Raw genomic sequence first — 19,686 nt, 5'->3', positions numbered from 1 at the left:
AAAGCCTAGGGACTTAGGGGCTTCTTATTTTGTATTTACTATATTTTCTTCTGTTTGGTGAGGATTTTGTAAACTTGTCTCCTTTTTAATTAATGAAAACTCTTTCGCTTTTATTTCTTGTGTCTCCTGTTACATTCTTTATGACTCGTTATTGCTGTAAATGACTGTTCCTTTTAATTGAGATAACAATATAGCCAAACTCATTCATCATATCATGTAGAAGATGTAAGCAAAAATTAGTACTAAGAGAAACCGCTAGTATAAAACTTACTAACAAGCTATGAACGAGCTTAAGTTGTAACGCTTAGGAAAACTGTAAGGGGGTGCCAACCAACCCAAATCATCTGGTCCGAGGACTACAGGCATGAATGGGTTTAAGTTTAAACACTTCGGAAAATTGTAACGGAGTGCTAACTAACCCAAATCATCTGGTCCGAGGACTACAGGCATGAACGGGTTTAAGTTTAAACACTTAAAGAAATCGTAACAGAGTGCTAACTAACCCATATCATCTGGTCCGAGGACTATAGGTATGAATGGATTTAAGTTTAAACACTTAAAGAAATCGTAATAGAGTACTAACTAACCCATATCATCTGGTCCAAGGACTACAGGCATGAATGGATTTAAGTTTAAACACTTAAAGAAATCGTAACAGAGTGCTAACTAACCCATATCATCTGGTCCGATGACTACAGGCATGAATGGATTTAAGTTTAAACACTTAAAGAAATCATAACAGAGTGCTAACTAACCCATATCATTTGGTCTGAGGACTACAGGCATGAATGGATTTTAGTTTAAACACTTAAAGAAATTGTAACAGAGTGCTAACTAACCCATATCATCTGGTCCGAGGACTATAGGCATGAATGGATTTAAGTTTAAACACTTATAGAAATCGTAACAGGTTGATATGCTGATTAAAAGAAAATTTTAATTAATAATAATACCTTTTGAGGTTATTTACATTCCATGGTCGTGGTATCACATGACTATCCAGGTCTTCAAGGAAATACGCCCCAATGCCAGCTCCTGAAGTAATACGATATGGCCCTTCCCAATTTGGCCCTAATTTTTCCTAAGCTGGGTTCTTTGCAGTGCCAACCACCTTTCTTAATACCAGATCACCAGGTTCCAGAGGTCTGAGCCTTACGTTGGCGTCTTTTGTTGGTAATGTGCTAATCGGACCATTGCATTTTCCCTCATTTCATCAATTAGGTCCAAACTCTTCTCTAGCTGCTCATTGTTACCTGTCGGACTAAACGAGCTAGTTCTCAACGTCGGGAATCCAGTTTCCAAAGGTATGACAGCTTCAGCCTCGTAGGTCATTGAGAAAGGGGTCTCTCCAGTAGACCTGCGTGGAGTAGTTCTGTAAGCCCAAAGCACATGTGGCAACTCTTCTACCCATTTTCCCTTCGCATCATCTAATCTCTTTTTCAAGCCATTCACAATGACCTTGTTGGCAGCTTCTGCTTGGCCATTACCCTGAGGATAAGCTAGGGTGGAATATCTATTCATGATCCCCAGTTCGCTACAATAACTCCTAAATGCTTTGCTGTCAAACTGCAGGCCATTGTCTGAGATGAGAATACATGGGACTCCAAATCGAGTAACTATACTCTTCCACACAAACCTTTGCACATCTACGTCTCGGATGTTGGCAAAAGGTTCTGCTTCGACCCACTTAGTGAAGTAGTCAGTGCCGACCAGTAGATATTTCTTATTTTCTGCAGCCTTAGGGAATGGTCCCATGATATCCAAGCCCCATTGGACGAAAGGCCATGGGCTGGATAGCGGGTTGAGAGTCCCCCCTGGCTAATGAATGTGTGGGGAAAATCGCTGACACTGATCACATTTTTTAACATAATCCAGGGCTTTTTTTTTGCATATTTGGCCATCAATAACCTTGAGTGATGGCTCAGTGAGCCAAGGATCTACCTCCTCCACAGATTCCTTCATGCAGTTCCTCTAGTAACAGCTTAGCCTTTTCAGGATGAATGCACAACAAGTACGGTCCTGAATAGGAACGTTTGTATAGTTTCTGATCTTCAGATAACCAGAACATGGCTGCTTTCCTCCGAATTTTATCGGCTTCTCCTTTCTCTTCAGGTAAGATATCTTCCTTTAGAAATTTAACTAAAGGGTCCATCCAACTGAGTCCAACCCTGATTTGATGTACTTGAACTACTTCTTTTCTTACTTTGGTAGGCTTATGCAAGTCCTCGATGAGGATAACTCTCGACAAATCTTGTGTCGAAGAGGTGGCTAGAATGGCCAAGGAGTCAGCGTGTGTGTTACCATTCCTAGGAATATGCAGCAAGCTGAAAGATTCGAACCCTGACTGCAGATGTTTAACTCGGCTCAAGTATCCCTGCATTCTTTCATCCTTTGCCTCAAACTCCCCCTGTACTTGACCCACAATCAACCTTGAATCCGAGAATAACTTTACTGCCTTTCCCCCTATCTTTTGGACCATACTCATCCCCATCAATAGGGCTTCGTATTCCGCCTCATTATTTGTTGCCGAGAAGCCCAGCCTCAATGCTTTTTCAATGATGATTCCCTCGGGGGATATCAGCACTAGCCCCACTCCAGAGCCTTTCTGGTTCGCAGTACCATCCACGTATGCCTCCCAATGGGAAGGGCCTTGTTGAGAAATCATACCAACCGATTTTTCATCCATGTCCAACGTCGGCTTTACCTCTTCTAATTGGGGCTCCGTGAACTCGGCTATCAAATCAGCAAGCACCTGGCCCTTGACTGAGGTGCGTGGCATGTACTTGATATCAAAAGTCCCTAGGATCGTCCCCCATTTTGCAATTCTTCCAGTGTAGTCTGCACTTCGGAGTATAGCCCTGAGCGGAAGCTGGGTGAGAACAATGATTGTATAGGCTTGGAAATAATGTGGGAGCTTTCGTATACCGAGCACCACTGCTAAAATAGCCTTTTCCAATGGTAAATAATGGATCTCGGCTTTATGCAGCGACTTGCTTACACAATAAACGGGTCTCTGCACACCGCCATCTGCTCGGATCAGTACCAAGCTTACAGTATGGGGAGCTACAATGATATACACAAACAAGACCTCGTCAGGCTCAGGGCTGTACATGATTGGTGGTCGAGCTAGATAATCTTTTAATTGCTGGAAGGCCACAGCACACTCTTCTGTCCACTAGAACCCTTTCCACTTGTTAATCAAGGAAAAGAAAGGCCGACACCTATCCGTTGATCGAGAAATAAATCGATTTAGGGCTGCCGTCATCCCCATTAGTTTCTGAACCTCCTTGGGATTCCGAGGAGCTTGCAACTCATTGATGGCCTTTATCTGATCAGGGTTGACCTCAATTCCTCTGTGAGTCACCATATATCCTAGAAACTTGCTTGATCCCACACCAAACGAGCACTTAGAAGCATTCAAGCATAGCTTGTATTTCCTAAGAACTTCAAAGGTACTTTCTAGGTCCTTCACATGCTCGGCCACCACTTTGCTCTTCACCACCATGTCATCTATGTAAATCTCAATATTTCTGCCCAGTTGTGGTTCAAACATTCTCGTCATCATCCTTTGGTAAGTAGAACCCGCATTTTTCAAGCCGAATGGCATCACTTTATAGTGGTAGTTACCCATGGGAGTTACAAAAGCAGTCTTCTCCTGGTCATCCAGGGCTAAGGGTATCTGATGATAGCCTTGGAATGTGTCCAAGAAACTCATTCGAGGGTGTCCGACAGTGGCATCTACTAGCTAATCGATTTTTGGCATAGGAAATGGATCTTTAGGGCATGCCTTATTTAAGTCGGTGAAGTCCACACATACTCGCCATTTCTCGCTCTTCTTCTTCACCACCACAGTATTTGCCAACCACTCTGGGTAGAAAACCTCTTTGATAGCTCCAGCTTGTTTGAGTTTTGCTACTTCTTCTCTGACTGCTTCAGCGTGTTCCCTAGATGGACGCCGAGGAGGTTGCTTCTTAGGGGTGATCATGGGGTTTACTTTCAAATGGTGGCATATAAATTCCGGATCCACCCCAGGGGCTTCATAAGCGTTCTAGGCGAATACGTCGAGGTTTTCCTTAAGAAGTTGCACTAACTCCTCTTTTTCCTGCAAAGGTAACTGGGATCCGACTTGAAAGAATTTTTCGGGATTATCCCCAATGATGACTTTTGTCAAATCTTCGCACCCTACGCCCTTGTCTGGATCTTCAGTGGGCGATAACCGATGCTTTGGTTGCTATAAGCCCCTTTCAGCTTTGGTTGATGACTCGGCTTCTAGCTCGTGCTGAATGGCAGCCACCAAACATTGTCTAGCTACGGATTGATCCCCCCGGATTTCGCAAACCTGGCCTTCGGATGGGTATTTGATTTTCTGATGTAAGGTGGAAGAAACCGCCCCCAGCGCATAAAGCCAAGGTCTGGCTACAATTGCCGTATAGGGTGAAAAAACGTCCACAACTATGAAATCCACCTCCACCACCTTTGAGCCAGTCTGCACAGGTAGTCGTATTTGGCCCTTCAGGGTAACAACTCTTCCTTCGAAACTGATCAGCGGAGAACTATATGGTGCTAAGTCACTAAGTTTGAGGTTCAGCCCCCTATAGAGATCAGGGTACATTATTTCTGCAGCACTACCTTGGTCAACCATCACCCGTTTCACATCATACCCCCCAATTCTGAGGGTGACGATCAACGCATCATCATGAGGTTGGACAGTGCCTACCTTGTCCGCGGCCGAGAAACCCAAAACTAGTTGATCATCCAGTTTATACCTCTTTGGACCCTGGCCAGATTCCCCTGCAGATAACCGATCTACCGACATGACCTTGGATGGCAAGGATTCTGTTCTCCCTGGGGCTGCAAAGATAACATTGATAGTTCCCAGAGGGGTTTTAAAGGATCATCCCTCCGGGACTCCTCACTCGTCGGACCTCCTCGGCCACTGGTATGATGTAAGAGATGTCACAATTTCCCTTTGCCGACTAGTTGGCCCAAATGATCCCACAAACTCCTGCAATCCTCAGTCGTGTGTCCATGATCCTGGTGGTATTGGCAGTAGAGATTGCGATTACGTCTATCAGGATTCCCTACCATCTTATTCGGCCGCTTGAAGAACGGCTCGTTCTTGACCTTTTCTAAAACTTGATGGACTGGATCTCTGAATACGGTGTTGACAGTCTGGGGATTGGCTGCTCCTGATTGCGCAGGAAAATCTCTCCCCGGTTTGTTGTTGGTGTATCGATCTGACCTGAAATCCCTCCTCTCTTGGGGGATAACCTTCTCCTTGCCTTTTCCTTGTTGTTGGTCTTCTTCAACTCTTTTATACTTCTCAATGCGGTCCATTAGCTGACGCATACTAGTAACGGGTTTACCAGACAAGGATGTCCTTAAACCATGATCAGTAGGGAGACTGAGCTTAAACGTTTCTAGGGCCATTGCATCAAAATTGTCCTCCATGTCATTAAACATCTCCCAATATCTATCCGAATATACCTTCAGGGTTTCTCCTTCCTACATGCTCAAAGATAACAAAGAAGACAAAGGTCGGGTCACTCTTCGGCAGGTGACAAAACGTGAACCAAAAGCTTGGGTGAGCTCTTTGACAGAGCTAATGGAATTTGGGTTCAGTCCATCGAACCACCTCATGGTAACTGGCCCAAGACTGGAAGGGAAAACCTTATACATCAGAGCTTCATCCCTGGAGTAGACATCCATCCTTTGGTTAAAATGACTCACGTGTTCCACGGGGTCTGTTTTACCGTTGTAGATGGTGAGCGTTGGTTGGTTAAAGCGCCGAGGAAGCCTCGCCTCTTCGATCCTGCGCGTGAAGGGTGACCTAGAAATCTGATTTAGAGCCCTGCTCATGGCGTCGTTTCCCACGTCTCCACGTGATGGACTCCTGTGTTGCCCCTTGCGATGAGATTCCTCTTCATAGGTATAGGACTCGCTGGCTGGTGTCCTGGATTTATGTTGATAAGTGACGTCCGGCTCGTCATCAGGGTCCTCATCAGAATACGAGGAAGCCTGTTTCCTCTTTGCATGGCGTAACTCTTTTTTTAGCTTTTCAACCTCCCGCTGCAAATCTCGGTTCTTCTCTGCATGGGACATGCAACTCCCGCCATGTGATTGGTTTTGATCAGGGGGCACGGTGTGTACGCTACCCTCGCGGTCTTGTCTTCGCTCTAGGTTAAGAAAAGGGTCCATGTGCTGAGATGCCCTAGACTCCGCTTCTTGTTGACCGTGTCCAGCCATCACCTACTGTTGTCTTCGCCCCTGCACAAGCTCTCCCCATAGACGGCGCCAATTGTAGGGTCAGTTTTCGTTTCCCAAGCCCAAAAGGTATGGGTTAAAGGTCCAACGAACCCAGGACAATAAATTTGTAGAGAGTGGGTGAAAGAATTGGGCAGGTTATGAATTAAACAATGGTTGACTAAGGTACTTAAGATGGTGATAACATGAAATAATGCTTGAACAACTCCATGAGTAAATGTCCGAAGGGATGTTTTATTGAGTGAACAGTAATTACAACGTTCAAAGCTATAGTAAGACTTTTCTTTCTCTTCCTCCTTCTTATCATGGACCCTTTTTCTTTATATAGCACCCTTTTCCATCATCTCCATCGTTCACTTGTTCTTCATCTGTGTATCTACTTAAGTACATGTCACGTCATGTGTCTACTTTAGTTCTTTGTGAGTGGCGGTAGCTGATGTTACACTGTTCAGGGGTCTTCTCCACTTAAATGCGGCCAGAAAAGCTGTTGCAGTGCATTAAATACAGTGGTAGCAACTTTTCCTCTAGATATTTCTTCGTTCTGATCATCTCCAGACCTACCTAGAACTTATCATTATCATTGGGATTGCTAAGAAGATCATTCGGACCTTCCATACGTCTGATTAATCAAGGCTATTTGTGACCGAGGAGTAAGACATCTTCGGGCCAGTAGTGACCTCTTCGGACGGTACTCCCCCTCTACTTCTGGGCTTCCTGCCTTCAGATGGACTGTCCCAACTAATTATTACTCTTCGGAAATATAATACTCCTCAACATGGTGCCCCAGGCCCATTAAGTAGCTCTGGGTTTTTACCCGCCACACATATCATTACGAATTTTTCTTAATACCTTTAATTTTGTTTGTGTAACTAGTATTACTCTATTAACAATTCAATGTGTTACTCTAAATTTTTTTCCCTTTAATAATTACTGCCCACTCCCCCACATGCCCCACTCAAGAGACAATTAGACAATAAATCAATAGTAAACAATTAAACATATTAAGAGTACTCACATAGGTTAATGCAAAATAGTATAAAATGTTATTTTTTACATTTAATTCCAAAATTCACCTACAGTAGATTGCCAAACTTGTGTTAAAAAAGAAAAAAAAGAAAAAAGAAAAAAAGAAAAGAGCTACATTGTTTCGATGACTACGTAAATTGATAAAGAAATAATAAAAAATGAGAAGAAAAAATATTTATGAATTGGGAGAATAATAAAAATTGTTAAAGAAATAACATTTAAAAAAAATGTAGTATAAAATAAATAATATGATGTGATGTATTTTGAAAAATGATTGTGTAAAATGAAAGAGAAATGCTATGTTCATTACATTTTCACAATAAATTCTATATGGTAGATTGTTAGTTAGTACTAGTGGGAAAAAAAAATAATTTAAGTTGTAAATTCAAATTAGAACTAATAATAAATTATTACCTAAGATTTGTTATGAAAATATTATGAAAATTTTGTAGACATAACACTTTTCAATATATTCTTATGCTAAAATAGACTAAAACTTTTTCTTAAGTTTATCTGAATATCACAAAGCATCTCCAACAGATTTTCCAAATTTTTGTACTGTTTGGAGAATGAATAGTAACTTTTACATTTTAGTTATCTACTTTTTTTAAATACACTTTCCAACAAATTCTCTATCACATTCTCTATCTCATTTAAATATTATTTCTTCATTCATTCTTTATTCTTTTTTTAACAACTACACATTTTCTAACCTTTTTTTATTCAATACTTGATTATTATAATTAAAAAAAAATATTTGAAGAATGAATAGTAGCTCATCAAACTTAATGAGCAGTTCATGAGCCAAAAAAAATTCTAGATATAAAGAACCTATTAGAGACTATTTTTATGGTACTATTATCTATTATAAAGATTTTTATGCATTTAGCTGCACATTAGAGATGCTCACATATGTGGTTGCTCTTAATTTAGTAAATAATATATCATATAATTTAAAATTAGATTCGGTTAATGTATACCCTTAAGCCATCAATTTTTAGAAATATTTTTTTAAAAATTAAAAAAATTGTTAATATTTTTTTAATTTAAAAAAAAAATTTTCAAAAATGAAAAATAATATATGCTCGTTAACAAAATCTTTTAAAATTTAGGCTTTAGAGCCTTCTCTACACGAGGCCCAAGATTCCATAGAGGGAGTGAAGTCAGTAACTTGTTTCGTCATCTTATTCCCTAATAGACTAATAGTAGTCTACTATCTAGTGGTCTACCACCTATGAAATGTCAAACTCTAATAACTTCATTCACGTGGGGGGAGATCCGGACAATAGCAAGAAGAAAAGAAAAAAAAAAAAAAGAAAAAAAAAAAAACAGGAAAGAAAGAACTGAAGAATACAAAGCACATGAACTGAGCAAGAAGACGATGATAAAGGATTGAAGAAGAAGCCAACCAAATATTCGTCTAAAGGTTTTTCTCAATCAAGATGGTCATTTTTTTTCTTTTTTTTTAGGGTGGTCACTTTTTTCTTTCAGGCTTACAAATCATAAATTTTTAACATATATATTCAGGTCAGAGTGGCGCTACTGCTGAATTTCACTCCTTTTAATTCTTCCCAATTTTGAAAGGTTTTGAGTTAATAGAAAAGAGTGAGTATTTTCTCTTATCATTTCGTTCCCAAATAAGGGACTAAAAGAATATTAAAAAATTATTTTTTTATATTTTTTTCTCCAAATGAGGGCTTAGAGAAATAATATCTACAACATTTGTACAATATTTTTACAACAATCTTAGGTATAAGGTTATTATTTGTTATTTATTAATGAGAAAAAAAATAATTTTAGTGGTGAGTTCGGATTAAAGCCAATAACAACTTTTTATATAAGGTTTATTGTAAAAATATGGTAAAAATATATAAATATAATAACACTTCTCATTTCCTCTACTCTTTTTGGGTAAATTGCAAATTACAAAGTTTAGATACAGCCTAAATTTTTGCATAGTGGCACTTGAGGGCCAAGCTCTCAAATATAAACATTTTGCTATGGCTTCTATTACGCATACCGGGTGCAATTGATGTTTGTATTCCAATACTTGGAAAGACCACCCTACCGTGAAGGACATATTCATTACAATCAAAGCCTTTGTTGTTGCTTTGATTTTAACGACCAGGTTCATTCATCCGTGTACTTTCACACGCTTTCAAGAGTTTGACATCACTGTGTCATAGTGAGAACCCGAGAGAAAATTTTTTCTGAGTTTTTGTCGATGGTGTCCAAGATTAGAATTTAGAACTCGTTGATTGATGCCTTTGCAACTTCGTATTGCAAAAAATCTCACCTCGACAAGGCTCAACATGAAATTGGAGATATGGAGAAGGATAGAAAGTCATTCATACACATGCAACTTATCGTCATGCTCATGGTTCTGCTTCTTTGGTTAACAATTCATCTACATCGGGTAAACTGCACATTTTTTTCCTTGAAATTTGGTATAAGTTTAATTTTAGTACCTGAAATTTCAAAAGGTTTGATTTTATTCTTGAAATGTCATAAAGATATTTCACACTATTTTCATCCATTTTAATTTTGTTTGGATAAATTCAAATTTTCAGCAAAGAATTAAAATTCCGGGTTCGAAATCTTGCATATGTGTGTGCCATTTTTACTGTACCACCAAAAAAAAAAAAAAAGCCTTGAAAAGAAAAAGAAATATTCCAGAAAACATTACTTACGACAAGGTCAGGCCCATTTGGCTAAGAGAGACATAAGACCAGCCCCAAGAAGAAGTGAAATGTTTGCTCCTACTTGAAGCCTTCCATTGCTTTGCACTCTTGGGTTCATAAAATCAGCTGCAAGAAGATCCACAAGCGCCATATAGATTAAGATCCCAGCTGATGCCGCATTAAAAATCCCTTCAAAAATTAGAGCATTGGGGCTGTTCTCATTGTAAACACTAGATATTCCTATTCCAATTGCAATTCCAACTGGAGTTGTAAGAGAGAAGAATGTCGCCATAATCGCAACAGCTCTATTCTTGAATTTTGCCTATAAAATGCACACAAGAACAAGAACATGTTATACGGATTAATTTTTCCTATAGTGTTTCTACCTTTTTTTCCCCTAAGGATTCCACTACTGCAGTCATAAACAGAGTGATAAACAAATTAACAATCAAACTAATGTATTTGGGGTAGGACGCTACTCTAGTATACATACAATTCTTGAAGCATATTCTAGTGGTCACATACTATTCTTCGAACATATTCACTGGACACATGCAAAATTTATTATGAATAGAGTTTTTTCATTGTAGGTTAAGTAGGAGAAATTATTAGGTCAGTCAGCAGGGCTGCTGATGTGATCCTCCTAATTGATGAGATAATGTCATTTATGTAAATATGTGAGTGAACTTCCTAATCAGTACAAAAAATAAAAAATAAAAATTACCAGGTGATGTCACATTTGCATAGATAAGAGCATTTTATTAGTTAAGAGGTCAAGAAGGACCACGTCAACAGTCCTCCTGGTGGACTTAATAATTTCCCATTAAGTAGATACTAATATTTTTCAATTAAGTTAGGAAATCATGATTGGTCTTTATTATTCATTATCAACATTTGAATTTAAATGTTTCTCAATCAAAAAGAGGAAAAGAAAAAAGAAATTGAATGTATAAAAGATAGACTACTAATTTGATTAAAGTTAAATATTAACTACCTATAATTTATCAATCAAAACTAATTATAATTCATCATAATCCAAATTAATATATGCAATCCTAATATTAGTAAAACACATTCCTATCATTATTTTTTAATTCAATACTAACAAAAATGAATTAGACAAGTACCAAAGTCGGGTGAAATTTTTTTTTTTTTTTGTTTATTTTGTTTTTTGTTTTATATATGATAGAAATTTTACTCTAAACTAAGTGTATATGTGTGTAAAACTCTCTCTCGGATATTTAAACCCCAACTCTTACCCTATACATAATATAAATTCTATTCTAAGTTAAGGTAAATGTATATGTGTGTGAAACATTCTCCTGAAAATTTAATCCCAACTCTTACCCTCCTCCAAAAAATCTTTGTACTTGTGGAGCCAAGGTGCACAGTAATTTTTTTTTTTTAAATAAAAGTCCAACATCTATAAAAAATAAGAGTAGTGTGAAATTAAAGTAAGGAATTTTGCAAAACACATTAAAAATACTCTTGCCAAATATGAGCAGAAAAATTTGACAAAAAAATTAATTCAATGTTATTCAAAAGTTGGATGAAAGTCAACCAAAAAAATCAAAAACCTAACTTAAAACGTGTCTCTTCAAAACGAATAATTAGTACATATTTTATATTTGCGAAAAGAAAAAATGGCATGTGCGGTGATATTACCTGAGAGATGCATCCACCGAGTCCCATGCCTTCGAAAAACTGATGGAAGGTGAGTGCAGCAACAAGAGGCCTTATTGTTTTGGGACTCTCAGAAGCACCCAGTGAAATTCCAATTATGACTGAATGTACCACAATCCCCAACTCCAAAACCTAAATGTAATCAGAAGCATAATTAAACAGTACTAACTCTTCATTTAGTTCATAATCAAAATCAATAATTCACAATTACCATAGTAAAATAATAAACATGACTAAATAAGTCACTAAGATAATTTCTGATAATATAATTTCCGATGCAAATTGATGAAAACAGGATTTACACTTTTATTAAAAATAAAAATAAAAAAAAATCACAACACATCCAAGAACCGTACCAGAAACATGCAAACACATATATACCAAAGAAACACAGAAATCAACTTACAAAAAGAACTGGAAAATTCCAAATCTTTCTCTTATATGCAAACTGTTTGATTAAATTTTGATTTTATCCAAACAAGCTAAAAGGCTGAAAATACCATGTGAGATTAAATAAATTGATTAAGAACTCAAAAGATTCAAATTACCTGTGATATAACACGATGACGAACAAGGTCAGATGAAGCCGAATTGTCAACCAAAGAAGCGGAACCATGAGCATGACCATGAGTTGCGTGTGTATGAACATGTAAGTGACCCTCATGTTCTCCTTCCTTCTCCACATCTCCAACCCCATTTTGAGCCTGGTTGAAGTGAGACTTTTTATAATACGAAGTGGCAAAGGAATCAACCATCAAAGTTCCGATGGCAGACACCATGGCCACAAACCCCGTGAATGGAAAATCCTGCCATGGACTCTCACTCAGACACGGCGACGTCAAGCTCTCGAAAGCATCGGGAAGAACATGGATGAACCCGGTCGATAATATCACCCCGGCAGCAAAGGCCTTGATGAAGAAGAAGATGTCCTTCTCGGGATGCAAAGCCGGTATGGTCTTTCCTAGGATTGGAATACAAACCCCAATTGCACCCGCTACAAGAATGGAAGCAATAGCAGCTAGTTTATATTTGAGAGCTTGGGTTTTGTCACGTCCTTCATCCTCGGTGTCACAAGTGCAATCTCCAAAAGCTAAGGAAGGGAGTAGGAGGAGAACGCAAAAGAGTGTGAGGAGAAGCGGTTGAGGTTTGGCCATTGTGTGAAGGAATTAGAGAGAGCATGAAAACTGAAAAGGGTATGGGGATTTAATATGTAGTGTTTGTGTGCGTGTGAATGAGTAAAAGAGAGTTTGTGAGCGAAAAGAAAGCGTAAAAAGAGTACCATGAAAAGAAAATTAGCATTTGTGTTCACATAATTTGACTATGCTACTTTGTTTAGCTTGTGTTGACTTCTGTTGCCACTGGGAAAAGAAAACTCAGCAAGGAATGTGGGGAAATTAGATTAGATGCTAAATTACGAAAATGGGTGCACCTGTTTCATTTTTTTGGCGATGCGGGTGAGGGTGTTAATGCGAATTTCAGGGTTAAATTGGTCAATTCGTACTTTCTTGGTTTGGACTTTGGATCCCTTTGATGGCGTTGGTAGAATATATAGTATTAGATTCTGCTATTAACATCGCTAATGATGAAGAAATAATGAGGTCATCCAATTCAATGTGGGAATTAGGAAGCAGATTTGTAATTTCCGAAGAATCCGCATTTGAAGTAACAAAATATAATTATGGAAATAAGATTTAATGATCTCATCGGTAAAATGAAATTGGAATTCTTAAGATTAAACGTCAAAAATTGTTGAAAGAATGTCGACATTAGGCTACTCAGTTGCCTAATTAAGATCGATTAGTGTCATATTTTAATGATAATTAGCCTCTGAGCACACGCTCACGTGCGTGCTTAGAGGCTATTTTATTTTTTTAGGTAAAATTTAATAATTTGTATTAATTATAATTTGTTATTCTACATTTTTCAATCACAAAATACATGCGTGTGCTCAAGAAGTTTTTCTATTTTTTTAGGTAAATTTAAAAATTTGCATCAATTAAAATTTGAGATTATTACATTTTCTAATCACAAAAATACCTAAGGGTGTGATGAAAAATTATTTCACTGCAAACACATAATACACATCACACCCCTAGGTATTTTGTGATTGGAAAATGTAGTAATCTCAAATTATAATTGATACAAATTATTAAATTATACCTAAAAAAATAGAATAACTTTTAAGCACGCGCATGTATTTTGGAGTCCAAATCTTCTGTCCCACTTTTCGTGCTCCACTTTATACTCCACCAATAAATATTTGTCATGTGTTCACCTATTTAATTAAATACTACTATTAATTAATAATTGTAGTATTAATAAGTCAATAATGATAGTATTTAATTAATTAGATGAACACATGACAAGTATTTATTAGTAGAGTATAGAGTGGAGTAAGAAAAATGTGACAAAAGATTTGGACTCTATATTTTATGATTAGAAAATGTAGTAATCTCAAATTATAATTTATACAAATTATTAAATTTTACCTAAAAAAATAAAAGAGTCTTTGATAGCTTGTGAATAAGTCAACCTTGTTAAGAAGGAAATGGAGGAAAAAAAATTTGGCAGCTTTTATAAGGTGAAGTACTAAAGTTGTTTTTTTTTTTTTTTTTTTTTTTTTTTTTTTTTTTTACCACAAAAAAAAAAAAAAAAAAAAAAGCCTTGAAAAGAAAGAGAAATATTCCAGAAAACATTACGACAAGGTCAAGCCCATTGGCTAAGAAAGACATAAGACCAGCCCCAAGAAGAAGTGAAATGTTTGTTCCTATTTGAAGCCTTCCATTGCTTTGCACTCTTGGGTTCATAAAATCAGCTGCAAGAAGATCCACAAGCGCCATATAGATTAAGATCCCAGCTGATGCCGCATTAAAAATCCCTTCAAAAATTAGAGCATTGGGGCTGTTCTCATTGTAAACACTAGATATACCTATTCCAATTGCAATTCCAATTGGGGTTGTAAGAGAGAAGAATGTCGCCATAATTGCAACAGCTCTATTCTTGAATTTTGCCTATAAAATGCACAAAAGTACAAGAACATGTTATACGGATTAATTTTTCCTATAGTGTTTCTACTTTTTTTTTCCCCTAAGGATTCCACTACTGCAGTCATAAACAGAGTGATAAAGAAATTAACAATCAAACTAATGTATTTGGGGTAGGAAGCTACCCTAGTATACATTCAATTCTTGAAGCATATTCTAGTGGTCACATACTATTCTTCGAACATATTCACTGGACACATGCAAAATTTATTATTGATAGAGTTTTTTCATTCTAGGTTAAGTAGAAGAAATTATTAGGTCCGTTAGGAGGACTGCTGATGTGGTCCTCCCAATCGATGAGATAATGTTATTATGTAAATATGTGAGTGAACTTCCTAATTAGCACAAAGAATAAAAATAAAAATTACCAAGTGATGTCACATTTACATAAAAAAGAGCATTTTATTAGTTAGGAGGTTAAGGAGGATCATGTCAGCGGTGGTCCTGGTGGACCTAATAATTTCTCGTTAAGTAGATACTAATACTTTTCAAGTTAGGAAATCATGATTGGTCTTTATTATTCATTATCAACATTTGAATTTAAATGTTTCTCAATTAAAAAGAGAAAAAGAAAAAAGAAATTGAATGTATAAAAGATAGACTACTAATTTGATTGAAGTTAAATATTAACTTCCTATAATTTATCAATCAAAACTAATTATAATTCATCATAATCCAAATTAATATATGCAATCCTAATATTAGTAAAACACATTCCTATCATTATTTTTTAATTCAATACTAACAAAAATGAATTAGACAAGCACCAGAGTCGGGTGAAAAAGTTTTTTTTGTTTATTTTGTTTTTTGTTTTATATATGATAGAAATTTTACTCTAAGCTAAGACATGTGTGTAAACTCCCTCTCGGATATTTAAACCCTGACTATTACCCTATACATTATATAAATTCTACTCTAAGTTAAGGTAAATGTATATGCGAATGAAACTCTCTTTTGAAAATTTAAATCCCGACTCTTACCATTCTCCAAAAAAACCTTTGTACTTGTGAAGCTAAAGTGCACAATAATTTTTTGCTTTTAAATAAAAGTCGAACATCTATCAGAAATAAGAGTAGTGTGAAATTAAAGTAAGGAAATATGCAAAATACATGAAAAATACTCTTGCCAAATATGAGCAGAAAAATTTAACAAAAAAATTAATTCAATGTTATTCAAAAGTTGGATGAAAGTCAACCAAAAAATCAAAAACCTAACTTAAAACGTGTCTCTTCAAAACGAATAATTAGTACAGATTTTATATTTGCGAAAAGAATAAATGGCATGTGCGGTGATATTACCTGAGAGATGCATCCACCAAGTCCCATGCCTTCGAAAAACTGATGGAAGGTGAGTGCAGCAACAAGAGGCCTTATTGTTTTGGGACTCTCAGAAGCACCCAGTGAAATTCCAATTATGACTGAATGTACCACAATCCCCAACTCCAAAACCTAAATATAATCAGAAGCATAATTAAAGAGTACTAACTCTTCATTTAGTTCATAATCAAAATCAATAATTCACGATTACCATAGTAAATAATAAACATGACTAAATGAGTCACTAAGATAATTTCCGATAATAAAATTTCCGATGCAAATTGATGAAAACAGGATTTACACTTTTGTGAAATAATAAAAACAAAAAAAAAAAAAAAATCACAACACATCCAAGAACCGTACCAGAAACATACAACACATATATTGTAAAAGATGAAAACCAAGGAGAAATAGAGAGCTGAACAGAAAGCTACACAAAACTCAGAGAAATGGAGAACACGGAGAGAGAGAGAGAGCTTCTGGAAATGCTTTCTATTATGATTGAAAGAGAAATGAATCAATTGAATTTTACTGTACATTAATCCTTCTTATATACTACCTGTAAGCTAACTGAATGAAAACTAATTCTCCTAATTACTCGCTAATCAGTTACATCAGTTACCATTAAGCAGTTATAAACTTAACATGTGATTCTCACGTGTGAGCCTAACTAATGTAAAAGAACAAAACTACAAGTAGCACAGCTATACAAAATTCAAGTGTCGTTTTGTGCCATTTTACTCTATAAGCACCACATCCATTTCATTCCACTGGTCCAGCTTCTAATTCTTGCTTCACTGCTGTTCTAACCTTGATCTTAGAATCTTTACAGCCCCCCTCAAGGTTAGCTTCAGGTCCATGGATGTTGATAATGTTCATTTTGTCAAGTAGAGAAAACAATTGTTGAGCATGAAGTGCCTTTGTCAACAAATCTGCTAGCTGTGTGTGAGTTGGAGTATAAAATAATGATGAAAACAGGATTTACACTTTTATGAAAAAAAAAAAAAAAAAAAAAAAAATCACAACACATCCAAGAACCGTACCAGAAACATACAAACACATATATACCAAAGAAACACAGAAATCAACTTATAAAAAGAACTGGAAAATTCCAAATCTTTCTCTTATATGCAAACTGTTTGATTAAATTTTGATTTTATCCAAACAAGCTAAAAGGCTGTAAAATACCATGTGAGATTAAATAAATTGATTAAGAACTCAAAAGATTCAAATTACCTGTGATATAACACGATGACGAACAAGGTCAGATGAAGCCGAATTGTCAACCAAAGAAGCGGAACCATGAGCATGACCATGAGTTGCATGTGTATGAACATGTAAGTGACCCTCATGTTCTCCTTCCTTCTCCACATCTCCAATCCCATTTTGAGCCTGGTTGAAGTGAGACTTTTTATAATACGAAGTGGCAAAGGAATCAACCATCAAAGTTCCGATGGCAGACACCATGGCCACAAACCCCGTGAATGGAAAATCCTGCCATGGACTCTCACTCAGACACGGCGACGTCAAGCTCTCGAAAGCATCGGGAAGAACATGGATGAACCCAGTCGATAATATCACCCCGGCAGCAAAGGCCTTGATTAAGAAGAAGATGTCCTTCTCGGGATGCAAAGCCGGTATGGTCTTTCCTAGGATTGGAATACAAACCCCAATTGCACCCGCTACAAGAATGGAAGCAATAGCAGCTAGTTTATATTTGAGAGCTTGGGTTTTGTCACGTCCTTCATCCTCGGTGTCACAAGTGCAATCTCCAAAAGCTAAGGAAGGGAGTAGGAGGAGAACGCAAAAGAGTGTGAGGAGAAGCGGTTGAAGTTTGGCCATTGTGTGAAGGAATTAGAGAGAAAATGAAAACTGAAAAGGGTATGGGGATTTAATATGTAGTGTTTGTGTGCGTGTGAATGAGTAAAAGAGAGTTTGTGAGCGAAAAGAAAGCGTAAAAAGAGTACCATGAAAAGAAAATTGGCATTTGTGTTCACATAATTTGACTATGCTACTTTGTTTAGTTTGTGTTGACTTCTGTTGCCACTGGGAAAAGAAAACTCAGCAAGGAATGTGGGGAAATTAGATTAGATGCTAAATTACGAAAATGGGTGCACCTGTTTCATTTTTTTGGCGATGCTGGTGAGGGTGTTAATGAGAATTTCAGGGTTAAATTGGTCAATTCGTACTTTCATGGTTTGGACTTTGGATCCCTTTGATGGCCTTGGTAGAATATGTAGTATTAGATTCTGCTATGTTTACCAAAAAAAAAAAGATTCTGCTATTAACATCGCTAATGATGAAGAAATAATGAGGTCATCCAATTCAATGTGGGAATTAGGAAGCAGATTTGTAATTTCCGAAGAATCCGCATTTGAAGTAACAAAATATAATTATGGAAATAAGATTTAATGATCTCATCGGTAAAATGAAATTGGAATTCTTAAGATTAAACGTCAAAAATTGTTGAAAGAATGTCAACATTAGGCTACTGAGTTGCCTAATTAAGATCGATTAGTGTCATATTTTAATGATAACTAGCCTCCGAGCATACGCTCATGTGCGTGCTCAGAGGCTATTTTATTTTTTTTAGATAAAATTTAATAATTTGTATCAATTATAATTTGATATTACTACATTTTTCAATCACAAAATACACGCGTGTTCAGAAGATTTTTTATTTTTTTAGGCAAAATTCAAAATTTTGCATCAATTATAATTTGAGATTATTACATTTTCTAATCACAAAATTACCTAGGGATGTAATGAAAAATTATTTCACCTGCAAACACATAATACACATCACACTCCTAGGCATTTTGTGATTGGAAAATGTAGTAATCTCAAATTATAATTGATACAAATTATTAAATTATACCTAAAAAAATAGAATAACTTTTGAGCACGCGCATGTATTTTGGAGTCCAAATTTTCTGTCCCACTTTTCGTGCTCCACTTTATACTCTACCAATAAATACTTGACACGTGTTCACCTATTTAATTAAATACTACTATTAATTAATAATTGTAGTATTAATAAGTTAATAATGATAGTATTTAATTAATTAGGTGAATACGTGACAAGTATTTATTGGTAGAGTATAGAGTGGAGGAGGAAAAGTGGGACAAAAGATTTAGACTCTGTATTTTATGATTAGAAAATGTGATAATCTCAAATTATAATTTATACAAATTATTAAATTTTACCTAAAAAAATAAAAGAGTCTCTGATAGCTTGTGAATAGGTCAACCTTGTTAAGAAGGAAATAGAGGTTGGAAAAAAATTGGCAGCTTTTATAAGGTGAAGTACTAAAGTTTTTTTTTTTTTTTTTAAATTTTAAGTTAAAGTAATTGTTAAAATAGTCACAAATAAAAATTACATCAAGGTTTTATTTTTTAAGTAATTTAATATCAAGCAATGAAAAAGTACAAACAAATAAACAAACTATACTTTTTCATAATGTCAAAATTCATCTCCAAATCGACCGGATAATTTTTTACATTTATCAATTTAATATACAATCAATGCTAGAATTCAATAAAACAATTAGACAATATTAAAGGAACATTCAAAGACTTGCAAACATTGTTTTGGAACATTTTTTTTAATAATAAATTTAATGCAACAAAATATGTAAACAATGTCTTCTATAATGGTAAACAGTGGCATTA

At 36.1% G+C, this 19,686-nt stretch overlaps 3 protein-coding genes across 3 annotated transcripts; all 3 read right to left on the bottom strand.

Annotated features, from left to right (window-relative positions):
- Positions 1-1,921: 1,921 nt before the first annotated feature.
- Positions 1,922-3,112, bottom strand: LOC136061979 (uncharacterized). Its single transcript, XM_065760498.1, has one exon. It carries the CDS (start codon positions 3,110-3,112, stop codon positions 1,922-1,924), a length of 1,191 nt encoding a protein of 396 aa, XP_065616570.1.
- Positions 3,113-9,766: 6,654 nt separating this feature from the next.
- LOC111992026 (zinc transporter 8) lies at positions 9,767-12,859 on the bottom strand. Its single transcript, XM_024023831.2, has 3 exons — positions 12,203-12,859; positions 11,637-11,786; positions 9,767-10,293 (listed from the first exon to the last, which is right to left on the bottom strand). Exons 1-3 carry the CDS (start codon positions 12,806-12,808, stop codon positions 9,988-9,990), a joined length of 1,062 nt encoding a protein of 353 aa, XP_023879599.1. The 5' UTR covers positions 12,809-12,859; the 3' UTR covers positions 9,767-9,987.
- A 1,332-nt stretch (positions 12,860-14,191) lies between these two features.
- On the bottom strand, positions 14,192-17,859 carry LOC136061978 (zinc transporter 1-like). Its single transcript, XM_065760497.1, has 3 exons — positions 17,251-17,859; positions 15,997-16,146; positions 14,192-14,665 (listed from the first exon to the last, which is right to left on the bottom strand). Exons 1-3 carry the CDS (start codon positions 17,854-17,856, stop codon positions 14,192-14,194), a joined length of 1,230 nt encoding a protein of 409 aa, XP_065616569.1. The 5' UTR covers positions 17,857-17,859.
- Between the last annotated feature and the right edge of the window lie 1,827 nt (positions 17,860-19,686).

Source organism: Quercus suber, unplaced genomic scaffold, assembly GCF_002906115.3.
Source record: "Quercus suber isolate HL8 unplaced genomic scaffold, Cork oak 2.0 scaffold_370, whole genome shotgun sequence".
NCBI classification, from domain to species: Eukaryota; Viridiplantae; Streptophyta; class Magnoliopsida; order Fagales; family Fagaceae; genus Quercus; species Quercus suber.
The sequence above is the reverse complement of the archived record's forward strand: the minus strand, read 5'-3'. Positions and strand labels throughout refer to the sequence as shown.